The sequence below is a fragment of the Helianthus annuus genome, chromosome 1 (genome assembly GCF_002127325.2).
Source record: "Helianthus annuus cultivar XRQ/B chromosome 1, HanXRQr2.0-SUNRISE, whole genome shotgun sequence".
In the NCBI taxonomy this organism is placed as follows: domain Eukaryota; kingdom Viridiplantae; phylum Streptophyta; class Magnoliopsida; order Asterales; family Asteraceae; genus Helianthus; species Helianthus annuus.
In genome coordinates, this window is record NC_035433.2 from 116,631,488 (window position 1) to 116,645,544 (window position 14,057).

A 14,057-nucleotide genomic window follows, 5' to 3' on the forward strand; every position below is an offset into this window, starting at 1 on the left:
AAGGTGGTGAAAAGGGGAGATGATGAAGTTTAGGGCTCAAGTTTGATCATAAAGAAAATGGTTGCTTCTAAGCAGTTGATCAAGAGCAATGGTGTTCCGGCAGTGGTGGCAGGTGGGCAGCGGTTTGTGTAGAACAGTGGCGGTGCTTGGTGGAGAATAGTGGTGGTGATCTTGAGAGTAGTGGTTGTTGGTGGTTGTAGAGAGATGTGGCTGGAGAGAGATGTATAGAGAGAGGGACAAACATGTTATATTAAAACATTTTTATATAAATAAGTAAAAGACCAAAGTACCTTTCTGTGATTTGATTTAACCAAAAAAAATTAACTAGGTTAGGTCTAAAGGACATAACATGCAGGATTTTGAAACATTAAGTACAAAACCCATCAATTTTAAAGGTAAAGCATACCGCCTGCAACTTGATACAAACATTAAGGACAAAACTTGTAATTTACTCTAACAAAATTATGTATGCACTTTGATTTAATCTTGTTTAATTATTAGGTTTCTAATGATATTTGCCACCGCTACTTAATTATATAGTATATTTCATTACAAGTGGAAACAAATATGCCAATATATGTTGGCCCTTCTATTTTCTTTGTTTTTTTAATATCATTATTAGTTTTTGTATTTAATAAATTGTGCCTCTGTTTATAAAGTTCAAGGGGTATATAATACATATAGTAAAGTGTGTGTGTTCAATTTTTATTATCTTTTCGGTATAATAAATTGGACATTTAAAATCTCAACAACTTTGTCAAGATTTACTAGCAACGACTTAAAAATGTAACGATATTGAAACCGAAAATCGACGTCTAGATGATAGGAATAAATAACCACATGAAGAACTATAAATTGTGCCTCTGTTTATAAATTGTGCCTCTGTTTATCAATAGATTTGATGTCTATGTGTGAGAGTTATGTTTGATACGTTTTAAAAGCATAGTTCCGGTCGGGTTTTTCTAATACCCGGTGCGGGTTTTTTCCCAACCCGATGCATACCCGAACCCTACCCGATGAATACCCGAACCGGACCCGAACCCGGAAATAGGGTATTATAATACCCGCGTTTTATAAAACCCGACCCGAACCCTACCCGAACCCGGGTATATAGGATATACATTTTTGGTAGAAAACCCAGACCCGAACCCGACCCGGTTTAAAAAAAAACCTGATTTTGTAAAACCCGGTTCTACCCAAACCCGGTTCTATACCCGGAACCGGTTTTTAAAAAAACCCGATTTGTGCACCACTATATTCAAACACTTAAAACGTTTGAAAACATGATGGCCAGCAAAATTAGTCCACAAAATGATGGCCCAGCCCATCAAGTTAAAATCTTATGATCAACTTGCCCTAGAACTCAACACACTTTCTTCTTCTTCTTCCTTTCAGCTTTCAGATCGCAGCAGTAGCCGGAGCTTAACGGCGCCGGACTCCCACGTCACGCTGCTTTTACGACGGTCAAAAGTTGACTGACGTGGCATAACAACGCCTCCAACAACGCTCGGTAACACAAGATGAGCTTCATAAGCCAGTTGTTCAAGCAATCCTTACGGTCTGGTTTGAATTCCATTTTCTCATTCAGACTTTTCCTTTTACCTGTTTTAATATTTCTACAATTTTATAATTCATATTTTGTCTGTAAAATCGCAGAAGTCGAGCTGAGAAACCAGATGGTTTTACTTGTTTCGTGTAAACTATTTGACCGTGATTTCTCTGTTTAAAAAAATCTGGATTTCAAAGTTGTCTGAGGTATATATTGTTTTCTAACGTGCAAGTGCAAGGCTAGTTATTTTATTATATAGAAGTATTGAAGAAATACTAATTTGTGGAACATCTTAATAAAAAAAATGACCACTTTTATTTTCTTTTAAATATGTTGTTCACAACTTTACAACATGTGTATCGTATCTTGTATCTTAATTAGTATATATGTAATATATTACCATATATACACATATAATGTATATATGTGTGGGTATTCGGGGGCAAAAGTGAAAGTGCACTGATTTTAACGTTATTTTACTAATTTCGTGAAAATGACGTTATTTTACTAATTTCGTGAAAATAACGTTAATAGAGGGGATGATTAATTATGCATCACGTGCACGTGGCGACGTTGATAGCAGAAAGAAAAATTATGCAGAAATTTGGAGCTTGAAGAAAAGATAAAATTTGAAGAAGAGAAGTTCGAGCTCCTGAAAACATATTATGATAAGATGGCTGATTTGAGGAGCAGGTTCTGGAAGGAAGCGATCGAGTCACGGATAGGGTTTGTTGCAGAGGTGAGTCAGTTTTTGCAAAACTACAAAATAGATGTTTGAGTTTGTATATGCTCGTGTGATGTGCAGAGTGGTTAAGGGGGTACATGCACTATTCGGCGTTTGTCTCAATTGCTGAGTGTTATGTGCCTTATGTCCAAGGCTTGATGCAAAACTACTATCGAGCCGGGGGTCTCACTGGAAGTAGCATCTCTATTTTTACAGGGTAGAAGTAAGGCTGTCTACATCTTACCCTTCTCAGACCATACTTTAGCTTTGCTATTGATGAGATTTACTGAGTATGATGATGATGTAGTATATTATCATATATACGTACTAAGTTGGAATACATATGTGTAACGTTAGAAACCACCCACCCTATTAGATTGGTAAAGTGACAACATCAACTTTTAGTTCGAACACTAAAGGAAATTGAACAGAATTTCCAATTACTTTTTTTCAATAACCTACTTTATTCTTCCACGAACAGCGGCTCTAATTACTACTAATGAAAGACAAGGTGGCAAAGTGGATCAAGGTGGAGAAATGATAACAAAAGACTTAGATTGGTGAAGGGGCGACAAAGAACACCAAAAAAGATTTTCAGGTTTAGAGTTCAGCATAAAAAATAAAAAATAAAAATGAAAAAATTAACACACATTTCTAAAATATATATACACACGCACATACATACGAGCCATGAGTCGAGCCATTGAGTTGAGTTGGCTTGGCTCGAAAACAAAATTAGCTTTTTTCGAGCAAGCTTTTTGAACACCCCCATACACTTGTGACACTGCCATAGGGTATAGTATTATAAAAGAAGTAGGATTGATGGGCTTTGAAAAATGAATATATGTTTCCTACTGTGGCTACTGCTTCCATATTGATTTATCTGATGTAATTTGTGGTTTAGGTGGTGAAAATCACAGTTAAAGTGAGTTGGTCATACTTGTTAATATCTCTGTTTTTGTTTCTGTTCATGCTTGTAGATACTTTATATTTACAAGAGACGTGATGTCCCACGTGTTATAATTTTTTTTAGGTTCAAGGGGGCATTTGGTATACAGGTGTCTTCTCCATCAACATGTCCAAAAGTTGAGGAAACCACCCTCGGTATATCAAACACAAAATGAAGGATCCGACCATAATCCAAGGTTCAGATCCACTGTTTCGGTAGATGGTGTGAGCTACACATCATCAAACACATTTCAACTTCGTAAGATGGCTGAGTTGGATGTTTCCAGAATTGCATATACTGCCATAACGCAGAAGAAAAAAACTGAAGCATTGCAGTTTATACAACAGGTTTGATGTTTACAAGTTATAGCATTTCTTTTATATGATAAGTTTTGTTATTTAATGTAATAACTGGTCGTAAACAGGTATATGATTTTATACCATACGGAAATGAGTAATAGTGTAAATTTAATGATCGAATATGAAATTAGATGTGATACTACTGTGAGTACAAATACTCTCAAGGCAATATGAAATGGTGTCTAGTTTTTATTAAAGACTAAAATTCATTAGTCGTATGTGGTAATGTGATTACATTACGAGTTTTGTTAACAAATCCTGAAGGCTATGTTTAAGAGGTAATTTACATGCATAAGTTATCGTACTTTAACCACTTAGCATCAACCACCTTGAGGTGCCTATGTTTAAAGTTCAATAATTTGCCGGTCTGTACCTCCTAAACATAGCCCTAAAATTGTTAATTTATGTCGTATTAAGTTTCTGTTTTCTATTTAACATAATCAAAACACGATAAGAAAATTTTTATACCCTTTTATGACCCTTTGTTTCCTATTTTGATTCAGAGGTATTTTAGGGAATGATCGCTTATGCCAAGTACACTTCGAGATTTATAAATATGAACTTACTAGTTTTTTTTGCCTTAACACCACCTACTATATGCCTTAATCTCATAGATCATCTCCCCTCTTTTATATCAAGTAAACGGTTATTGTTTTAATGCGTTAACCAAAACCACTAGGTTTGTCATTTACAGATTGTATTATGTATCGGCATTTAGACACTAATCTTATATAATATGGGTAACACGCTAGGTGGAAATGAAAAATATAAGGTGATAATCATATACAAGTTTTGAGTGAGATAATGGTTCTTATTACTTGTTGTAATCCAGGATAAAACCTATTGCAAGTCTATTATGGTTGAATTTGCATCTAAGAAGAATATAAGAATACCTGTTTACCAGACAAAACATCTAAAGGTGCCGGTTCTTGTTTTCCATTCTAAGTTGCTTTTCAACAGTGGTACTTATCCGGGAGATATTGCCAAAAGCAAGAAAGAAGTCGAACAATTGGTGGCGCACTCTGTTATTATTAATATTTTAGGTATTTTGCAAAACTCGAGACCGTATTTCTCTGAGGTTACCTGTCTTTATCTAATGTCATTTATGTTAATTTCAGCTTCGGAGTCTGATACTGACATGACGGACATAGTGAATAGCAAGCTCCGGCATAATAAGGAAATCAAACGTATTCAGATTAGCTCGCACGTTTTAAAAGCATAAGCGGGCTACAAAACCAGCACCATGGCTCCAGCCACAACCACATCTACAACTGCAGGTGTACCTCAACCAATTATTCCACAACAATTGGTTGAGCCAGTTACTCCAGCTGCTCCTGTTGTAGTTCAACCGCCTACTAAACGAGTAAAAACTGAGCCGGTTGATCTAGACGTTCCTCTTGAAACTCGACGACCAACTCCACGAGTATCAACTAAGTCGAACTTAGTTCAAGGCACCATGGTTCCACCAACAATTCCATATTCAGTTGCACCTCAACCGATTGTTCCACAACTGTCAGTGGGACGAGCCACTCCAGCTATTCCTGTTGCAATTCAACGTCCTCAACTAGTATCAACTAGGCCAATCCATGCATTTGTTCGTGTTCCTGTTGTAAGTCAACAGCCTATCAAGGCAGCTGTTGCTGAACCTCGGGTTTTGACAGCAGTCCCATATGTGGTAGTCAACAACTCATGCACTCCTGTGGTATCAACGACAATGGTTGAAATTCCAGCAACCACCAATGTGAGTTCACTACCGCAGCCAGAAGCATCACCTGCTCAATCACTGGAGTACATAGCACTTGTGAATCAAGCTTCTGACAAGAAACGAAGACGAACACAATGGAAAAATGCCCGAAAGAAGATGCGTGCTAATGCTCAGTAAGTGTTATCAAGCTTCTTAGCATGGTGGTGGCGTGAGATTGAGCCTCTGAATCGTTAATTATTGTTATGTAGAAGTTTGTTGTACTGTTGGTTGTGTTTTGGACCTTATAATTGGTGTTTTTGTAGGTGGTCATGAATCATGATAATGTATGTTGTTTTTTGTTTTTGTGTTTCTTTTGTTGGAAGATTTGGCAAGTTAATAAGATTTAAAATCGCGGTTTCTTGACCGTTTTAGTGCCCGCAAAAGAAACATTATAGCACTGCAAATTGGTGCTGAATGATGGATATGGTAAGGGCCAATAACCCATTGATAGATGGATGTTATTGCTGGACAATCTCAAGAACAAGAGGAGCTATGGATTAAGTTAAGTGATCCAACCCATTAGTTTTTGTTTGAAAATTTAAGAAATATGTCACTTATGTTTTGTTATAAAATGTATCATTACATATTTAGCAATTTAGTTTGAATGCAACTTATATAATTTTAGATTATAGTAAAGTAGTTGTATCGTGTGGGGTAAAAATGTTATTCTCTTGTCTTTCTTTTTTTTTTTTTGGTTTTATCACATATGCTGGCCCATTCTATAATCAAAGAATCCACCGTTCAAAAAATATATATACTTTAAAGTATGTATAAATAGAAATGAGGGATTATATTAAGATCAGAATTAGAAACAATAAATTGTGAATCATACAAGGATAGTTAAATAATTTAACTAGGTTTTAACTTTTGAGAGTAAAATTATATCAGGCACTTCCACATAAAATCTTGTCATTCATAATATTTGGCAAGTGTTTTTAATATTATTTTGTTTTCTTTTATCTATAATTATGATTATGATTACTTTTTTCAATTATGTTTATAAAAACAAACAATAAACCTTAAACCCCGGCTAAATTGTACTTTTCGTCCTTTATGTTTCAATGTTTCGACAGACGCTGTCCTTTAACTTTAAGAATTACACTCTATGTCCTTTATGTTTGCAATCATTAACGGGCGGTGTCATTTCAACTAAACCCAGTTAACTTTTTTATGTTAAAACTCCTTAACAACAGAGACCATATGTGTAATTTTTAAAGTTACACGTGCCCACCCTTCCTCTCTGCAATGAAGCTGCCGGAAACTGCAACCGTCACCGGCGATCACAAAACCGTCACCGGAAAACTCAATCCTTCAAAGGCAAATGGTCACTGATTACTCTCCGACGTCTCCGATTTCCCGCCGAATTCATCGTCTTCTTAAATTGCTTCGATGTTGCTTTCAACACCTTCTTCACCCCCTGTTTCAAATCATCAAAACCCACCAAAAAATTAATCAAAATCACTCAAATCATCCAAACCTCTTGAACTCCTATTATCGTAAAACGGGAAACTCGAACCAACAGATTTGCTTTTAGCTTCATTGTTAGTAAACGAATTGTTAAAAATTGAATCGTAATCAATATCTGACGTCACAGGTGTTGATCTAGGGTTAGTGTTGGTGAATTTCACCGAATTGGAGAAACCGTCGGTGAACAGCGGCGGTGATGACGACGGAGGTCTGCTCCGGCCACCGCCACCGCCACCTCTGGCGTCGGATTTCATCGGAGCGGATTTTCCTTGTGGTTTGAATCCAAAATCTCTAGCTAAAATGCTGAAATCGTCCATTTGAGGAAGCAACTATGAGAATAGAGGTGTGGATGTTGAATGATTGAGGCGGTTATTGTTGGTGAAGTTGAATGATTTGTGTGTATTGTAATATATTGATACAAATTACAGATTTAGATGAATGATTTGAAGAGATCAATAGAGTTAGGGTTGGGGAAGACGGTAACTTTAAAAATTACACATATGGTCCCTGTTGTTAAGGAGTTTTACAAAGAAGGGTTTTAACATAAAAAGTTAATTGGGTTTAGCTGAAAGGACACCACCTGTTATTGATTGCAAACATAAAGGACATAGAGTGTAATTTTTAAAGCTAAAGGACAGCGCCTGTCAAAACATTAAAACATAAAGGTCGAAAAGTGCAATTTAGCCTTAAACCCTATAACTAAAACATGTAATCATGGGTGTCCATAGTCTAATTTAGCTTGTTTTGACAAAAATAGGCACCCACTATACATACACACACCCCTACAATTTTATTTTCACATCCTTAGTGTATACGGGCCGTATAAACTGCCCGTATAGAATCCTGATGCACATAAATAAATGCAGTAAAATGTTTTTTTCGTTTAACATGTATACGGGCCGTATAACATTATACGAGCCGTATACAATTGTATACGAGTAATCTAATGTGATACGGCCAAATGTGTTTATTTTTGTGAGGTTTTGGGTTTTTAAAATCTGTATACGAGCCGTATAATGTTATACGACCTGTATATAAGTTTTTTTTTTGTGTAAAACTAAACAACTGTTTAATAAGTTTTAGTAATTCTCTACATAGCGTTTGCAGTATCCGGAGTTTGTTGGGTGGCGACGACGATGGGTTGTAAGAGTACTGAGAGTATGATTGCTGAAGGTTTTCAGTATCCGGAATTTGTTGGTCACATATTCGTGTGTTGCAGTTTGTAAAGATGACCGAACAAAGATCATAGCCAACCTAAATCCACAAATTCATGTGTCTTGTATTATCAACGATGTTCTGATTCGAGTTATACGTTCCTTGTAAAAGTTTTCCCAGCTCGCTGCCGATGTATGTCGTGTGGGTTGCACTAGAACCCTGCCGATGTTCGTCTCTTAACTACCGGATGGAGTACTTTCGTGAACCTAAAAAAGCTTGTTGCTGGTGATTCCATCGTGTTCATGCGAGCAGATAACGGTGAACTTTACGTCGGAATTAGACGTGCTAAAAGAGCGGGAATCGGTGTGACCAACTCCACATTAGGCTGGAGTTCTTCCTTCTTTCGGGAAACCGAGAATAAGTTGATTAACAGAGGATTCATTGCGTATAAGTTGGTTTATGGGAACCGTTTCTAGCTAGGGTTTGTTGGATTGTTTGTAGCTAGGGTTCAGAATGCTTGAAGTTTTATTAAAAACACCTTGATCCCCAGCAAGTGAATCGGCTCCACACTAGAGAATAAGATTAGTACCATCTATAGAGAGATTGAAGCAGCCCAAGCGGTCCCTAGCAAGTGAATCGGCTCCACACTGGAGAACTATCACACCCTGTTGACAAGTTTCAACAACTTTCGAAATTATCTACAAAATATGAAAAAAAAAAAGAAATCTAGCAGCGCACTATCGATATACTAAACTCAATTGCCCCCACCATCGGTGGTTCTTTTTATAAACATCAATCTAATTTACTCTTAAATTTACTCTTAAATTTACATCATTGTGCACAGCATATTTCAAACTCCTGACCTCATAAGTGACCTCATTTTCACATCTTAGTAACGCAAGACCAAAGGCCCTTTGGTCACATACTATTCTTCTGTGAATCTAGTACGGCTGTACCATTGTTCAACTTGGACATAACGCCACACACTACATTCCCTCAAACCACCACCAACCACAAAATTGATATTCATGATCATCATTGACATCACCACACCTTACCATTGTTCATATCGCCACACGGGTAACCATAGTGGGCAAAATCATAACTCAAGAGCTCAGTGGTTATAAGTGGTGGACTGTATTATGTTATCAAATAAATTGTTGACACTGATTTCTAACAAATATTTTGACAGATTGATGAAAAGCTTGTGACGAGATATTATGCTAAGTCGCTAAGATATATACTAGTGAAGGAGCCTAGGCTGCCAATTGAGATAAACTCAAGTGCCTTAAGCAAAATTGGTGACAACTCCTTTCCACACGTTTAACTTTTTGGTGAACAACCGTTCGACTAATCAACCAATAACTAGGCTATAGTTGGCGAAAAACTGAATTAACCAACCAATAATAACCAATGGAAACTGAACAGTTTGCAAAGCAACAAACCGACGACTTCACCTATTTTGAACAGGCTCATGCTCTATGTTAAACATATAGTGATGCCGTGGTTTAACAAGATGCAAACAAATAATTGATTGCTGAAAGCTGATATCAAAATATCAAACCACAAATGTTAGCAACATGTCTGTTACCAAGTAATTATTAAAGATTTATAAAAACAGAAACTTGAAACAACATGAGGGTCTAAATATGAATATAAATTTCGAAAGTAGAAAACCGTTCATGCGCCTTCAAATTAGACGCTTCATGATTCGTATTCTCATTCCTTCTTTCCAATCCCATGAGACATGTTATAGATTCCTCGTCCCTGTACAAATGTGTAAATCAAAAGTTACTTACAAATGAGTCGACACGGAATGTGTTTTATAAATGAATAAATGTGGGCCGATGTGTGTTTTTTAAGCATAAAATCTCTTATAATCATTATATTCAATAAGTAAATTATTCTTGAAATGATATACTTGGTGTGATGATATCTTGCACGCTGCTTGTTTAATGAAAACTTTAAAATTGTGGGCATAAATTGTTTCAGAGTCAACCCAGCCCGTGTGTTTCGTGACCCTGCCCTCCAACCCGCCCGTTTTGGCAGCTCTAGGTTTAACAAAAAGTAATACTCACAATGAGAAACAGGCAAGAACCCGCTAAAGCAAGAGGGATTGCAACCGAGGTGATCTTGTCCGCTGGACTTTTCAAATGGGTGTGTTTGTGGATGCTTTGAAACAATCTTTGCTTCTCAATAAGCTGCTCTCTTGGTCTAAAGGGTGCTTCCTCCGCCATCCTGTAATATAACAAATTATAAAAATTAAAAATATGTATATATTATAATATATATAACATATATCACAATTTTGAACTTCTGTTTGAATCCAAGAAGTAAAACGAGTTTAGCTTCTATTAAAGCAAACAGGTGTTATAAATAGCAATATGTATTGTTGGGTATGTTGTAAATTGAACAAATTAGTACCGATCTTGAACTTCAAAACAACTTTTCAATTGATTAAACTTTTTAGTTTTTATTGTCAGATATAACTTTATATCATAAAAACAATTAAAATGTTAACATGCAGTGGAAACAGTCAAAACTAGATTTTGCATATAATAATAAAAACATTGAAAACTAGTGGTATGATTTTATACAGTTCAACACACAACTAAGGTAAGTTTACTTTTGTAGTGTTGTGTACCACAATTCAATGACCAAGCTATACAGATTACTAAACAATGACGATAAATTTGAACCAAATCTAATCTCAATATCAAGATTTTCAAGTTTGTCACACAGATAAGAAAGTAAACAAAATAAACCAGAATAAGCTATAAGATTTTATGCCTTGAATTAGACAAATCAGTAGTCTAGTAGTTCTACACACTTACCAGCATTAAAAAAAAATAGTAAACATGTATATTTATATAAATCAATAAAACATGAGGCAGGTCCTCGGTAATGTTAACTCAAAAAATACAATCATAAAGTTTATCACATTAGAAATCAATGATGGTTTTTTAAAGATATGTAAACATATTTAATAAACTCAAAAACGGTGACATGGTGCATCATTTTCTACCAAGAGTAACTTTGTTTATATAACAGTTATCTTTTGCATAATGCATATTGGGTTATAATATGCACTATAAAACCAGTAATGAATCATCTCATACCATCAATTAATTGAAATAACAAATCCATTTATAATTTCATCATCAGATTCATCAAAAACATACATAAAAAAGACATGTAATGCTTGAAATTAACACAAAAAGTCAAAAACAACTATGAAAATCCCATGAGGCGCACAGCCTTTCTTAGCGCCTCAGCCCCTCTGAGGCGCATATGCAGTAAAAACCCCATGAGGCGCGCCTCAGACTCGTTTTATGGCCGTCTCTCCTCGAGGCGGGTCTTGAGGCGCACGCCTCAGGCATTTTTTAAAACCATGACAACGTCTATCAAAAAAGCCACATATACATATCCACAGTGGCCTATAGTGAACAATCGATAATCAATAATTCATCATCTAACAATTGTAAAAGCCTCTACATAGACTCGTGCTTAAATAGACCCCCCAACAGCTAACAGTCAACAACAATAACAATCACCACAAAAACCTAAACCTTAATGAACTAATCACATCAACACTAACACATCCCTAACCCTAGCATAAACAAATTTAATATTCCTTCAATTTTAGTTCAATAACATCAAACAAATCATCATACTTATAGATCTCAACAAAAACATCCAAAAATTTCGAAACAAGTCTCAAACTCAAATCCAGAAAATCCGATTTCCAAATCAACAAATTGTGCACAGATGCAAACACTAATTCAACGGAACATCATTCGAAAAGCGGTCCGTAACCCTAGAAACTGAATCGAGACGACGCAAATCGCATATAATATTACAATCTAGGTATATAACTGGAGAAATCAACAAGCCTGTAATAAATTGTATGTAAATTCATACGATGCGATTAATACCGAACTGAGCCGAAATGATTTACCTGAGATTTGATAAAAGCCTGAAGGTAATCGAGCAAAAGCAGAAATGGAAAATCGATAACCTAGCAGAGGAGACGAGGGTTCAAAGAGACGACTGAATCGGTCGAATATGGGTAGATGCTGAATTTGGGGGTGAACTTTTGGGCTTCGTTTAGTGGGCTTGGGCTTTCCGATCAATCCGTTTCACTAGTCTAAAATTGTTTGATGAGTTAATTGCTCGGATGGTTCCTGTGGTTTCAAGTTTTTTCACGTTTAGTCCCCACCTTTTGAAAATAGCATGTATGCTCCCTATGGTTTGTCATTTTGTTACTCGGATAGTCCCTGAGTAGATGTTAGTTAGTTTGAAAATAGCAGGTATGCTCCCTATGGTTTGTCATTTTGTTACTCGGATAGTCCCCAAAGTAAATGTTGGGGGACTATCCGAGTAACAAAATGACAAACCATAGGGAGCATACATGCTATTTTCAAAAGGTGGGGACTAAACGTGAAAAAACTTGAAATCACAGGGACCATCCGAGCAATTAACTCTTGTTTGATTTTTGAAACATTATGAGTAAGTTTAGTTAGAGGTGGGTTCCGGGCCAAACCGGAACCGGTTCAGTTGAAAAAAGCGGTTTGGTTTGGTTTGGTTAACTGGTTTTTGAGGGTGAAAGGGTCGGGTTTGATTGGTTTGTACCATGTTTTAGTCGGTTCAATTAGGGTTTGACTGGTTTCATAGTATATGATTACAAACTGATTGCAACACTACGGTTTGGTTCTAGTCCAAACCGGTTTTTCAAATCCGGCATGGTTCCGTAACCAACGCGGGGCTTTTTTTTTTTTTTTTGCATGGTTTGGTTTCCTTCCTAAATGTTGAAAGAAATGAAAATGAAATAAGAAAAAAAAATGACTGTGTTTTTAACATAAAACTGAATACAACGATTCAAAGAACCTTATTTGTTCAATGTCGTTTAAGAGGTGACATTTTGTCGGGTTGCACATTTGAAATTGACGAACTCATACTTGACTCATAGGTAATAGAAAATATCAGTTCTAACTCAATACACTTAAATAAAAACTATATTTAAGATAACCATAAGATTCAATATTTATCATACATTAATAAGCAAAAGTAGATAACTAAGATGAGGCATGCGTTATACAATGGACTAATGGAGTGAGTTCGAAATAACAATGCGGCATAGGCATTTTTATGGAGGGTTTGATTCACAACAAAGAAAAGAAAAATGCACTAGCCTTTTCACAAATAACTAGTAAATAGACCCGTGCGCGTTGCATCGCGGGTATATTGCAAATACCGAATGGATTAACGCAAGTGCTATGTAACGCGACCGATGCGCAACAATCAAAAGGGGCTTATTATAGCTTTAAAAAAATAGAAAACGCGAAACGCAGAGTAACTCGAATTTAACGACACTCGGTATGGTATGTAAAAAACGTATTATAATTGCACTGACTCATTTCCCAAGATAAGTTTTCGTCTAAAAAGAGATCAACTCGAATTTATACTGATACATAAATAAAAATCCGCATGTAAAAAGTTAACTTTTTTCAAGTAAAAGAACAAAAGGGGCAAAGTCGGAACTTTTGAAACTCAAAGAGGTTAACGACAAGTTAGTTCTTTAAAGAAAAATTAGCAAACAAAAATCATTAAAAAAGTTATATCTAAACGTAGATAAACTCGAATTTGTACCAACACGTACATAAAAATCCGTATCTAAAAACTTTTTTTTCAAGTAAAGGAACGGAAAAGGGTAAAGTCGAATTTTTTGAAATTCAAGGAGATTAACGACAAATTAGTTCTTCAAAAAAAAAATTGGCGAACGAAAATCATTAAAGAAAATAACATGTTAAAAACGCATATTATATATGGTATATGGGTAAAGCTAGAATATTAGAAACATGAGGGATTAAACGTTGACGTTTGTAAAGTCAAGAGACTAAAATTGCAATGTGGTAAAACTTTGGGAAAAAACGTAAAACGAAGAGAAAAAGAGTTAAAATATAAACTTTGAGAGTATAAGGGGTGTCAGTAAAATGAATTAGGGGCTAAAAGTACCATTTTGCAAAGTTGGGGGTTAGATTTGTTATATTGTATAGAGCAAGGGCTAAAAATATTATTTCTCATTGTTGAGGTGTCCTTGTATTTTATTG

The 14,057-nt window shown here is 35.8% G+C and overlaps 2 protein-coding genes across 10 annotated transcripts; one reads left to right on the forward strand and one right to left on the reverse strand.

Annotated features, from left to right (window-relative positions):
* Nucleotides 1–1,332: 1,332 nt before the first annotated feature.
* On the forward strand, nucleotides 1,333–5,635 carry LOC110875775 (protein app1). 9 transcript variants are annotated; one of them, XR_004859676.1, is made up of 7 exons: nucleotides 1,336–1,558; nucleotides 1,657–1,755; nucleotides 2,084–2,288; nucleotides 2,355–2,496; nucleotides 3,307–3,569; nucleotides 4,414–4,624; nucleotides 4,700–5,635. XR_004859676.1 is itself a non-coding variant. In XM_035974020.1 (4 exons), exon 4 carries the CDS (start codon nucleotides 4,825–4,827, stop codon nucleotides 5,461–5,463), a length of 639 nt encoding a protein of 212 aa, XP_035829913.1. In that variant the 5' UTR covers nucleotides 1,354–1,558; nucleotides 3,307–3,569; nucleotides 4,414–4,624; nucleotides 4,700–4,824; the 3' UTR covers nucleotides 5,464–5,635. The 9 variants fall into 9 exon arrangements, 1 of the variants encoding a protein (XP_035829913.1); XR_004859694.1 differs by having other exon boundaries at nucleotides 1,333–1,558; nucleotides 2,084–2,496; nucleotides 4,542–4,624; XR_004859672.1 differs by having other exon boundaries at nucleotides 2,084–2,496.
* Nucleotides 5,636–9,454: 3,819 nt separating this feature from the next.
* On the reverse strand, nucleotides 9,455–12,060 carry LOC110875769. Its single transcript, XM_022123974.2, has 3 exons — nucleotides 11,906–12,060; nucleotides 10,026–10,185; nucleotides 9,455–9,714 (listed from the first exon to the last, which is right to left on the reverse strand). Exons 2-3 carry the CDS (start codon nucleotides 10,182–10,184, stop codon nucleotides 9,667–9,669), a joined length of 207 nt encoding a protein of 68 aa, XP_021979666.1. The 5' UTR covers nucleotide 10,185; nucleotides 11,906–12,060; the 3' UTR covers nucleotides 9,455–9,666.
* Between the last annotated feature and the right edge of the window lie 1,997 nt (nucleotides 12,061–14,057).

Excerpts from the sequence above, each read along its gene's own strand:
- LOC110875775 (XM_035974020.1), top strand. The coding sequence starts at position 4,825 with ATGGCTCCAGCCACAACCACATCTACAACTGCAGGTGTACCTCAACCA.
- LOC110875769 (XM_022123974.2), bottom strand. The coding sequence starts at position 10,184 with ATGGCGGAGGAAGCACCCTTTAGACCAAGAGAGCAGCTTATTGAGAAG. Across the intron at positions 9,715-10,025 it reads GTTCTTGCCTGTTTCTCATT|GGACGAGGAATCTATAACAT; the intron begins GTGAGTATTACT and ends ACATTTGTACAG.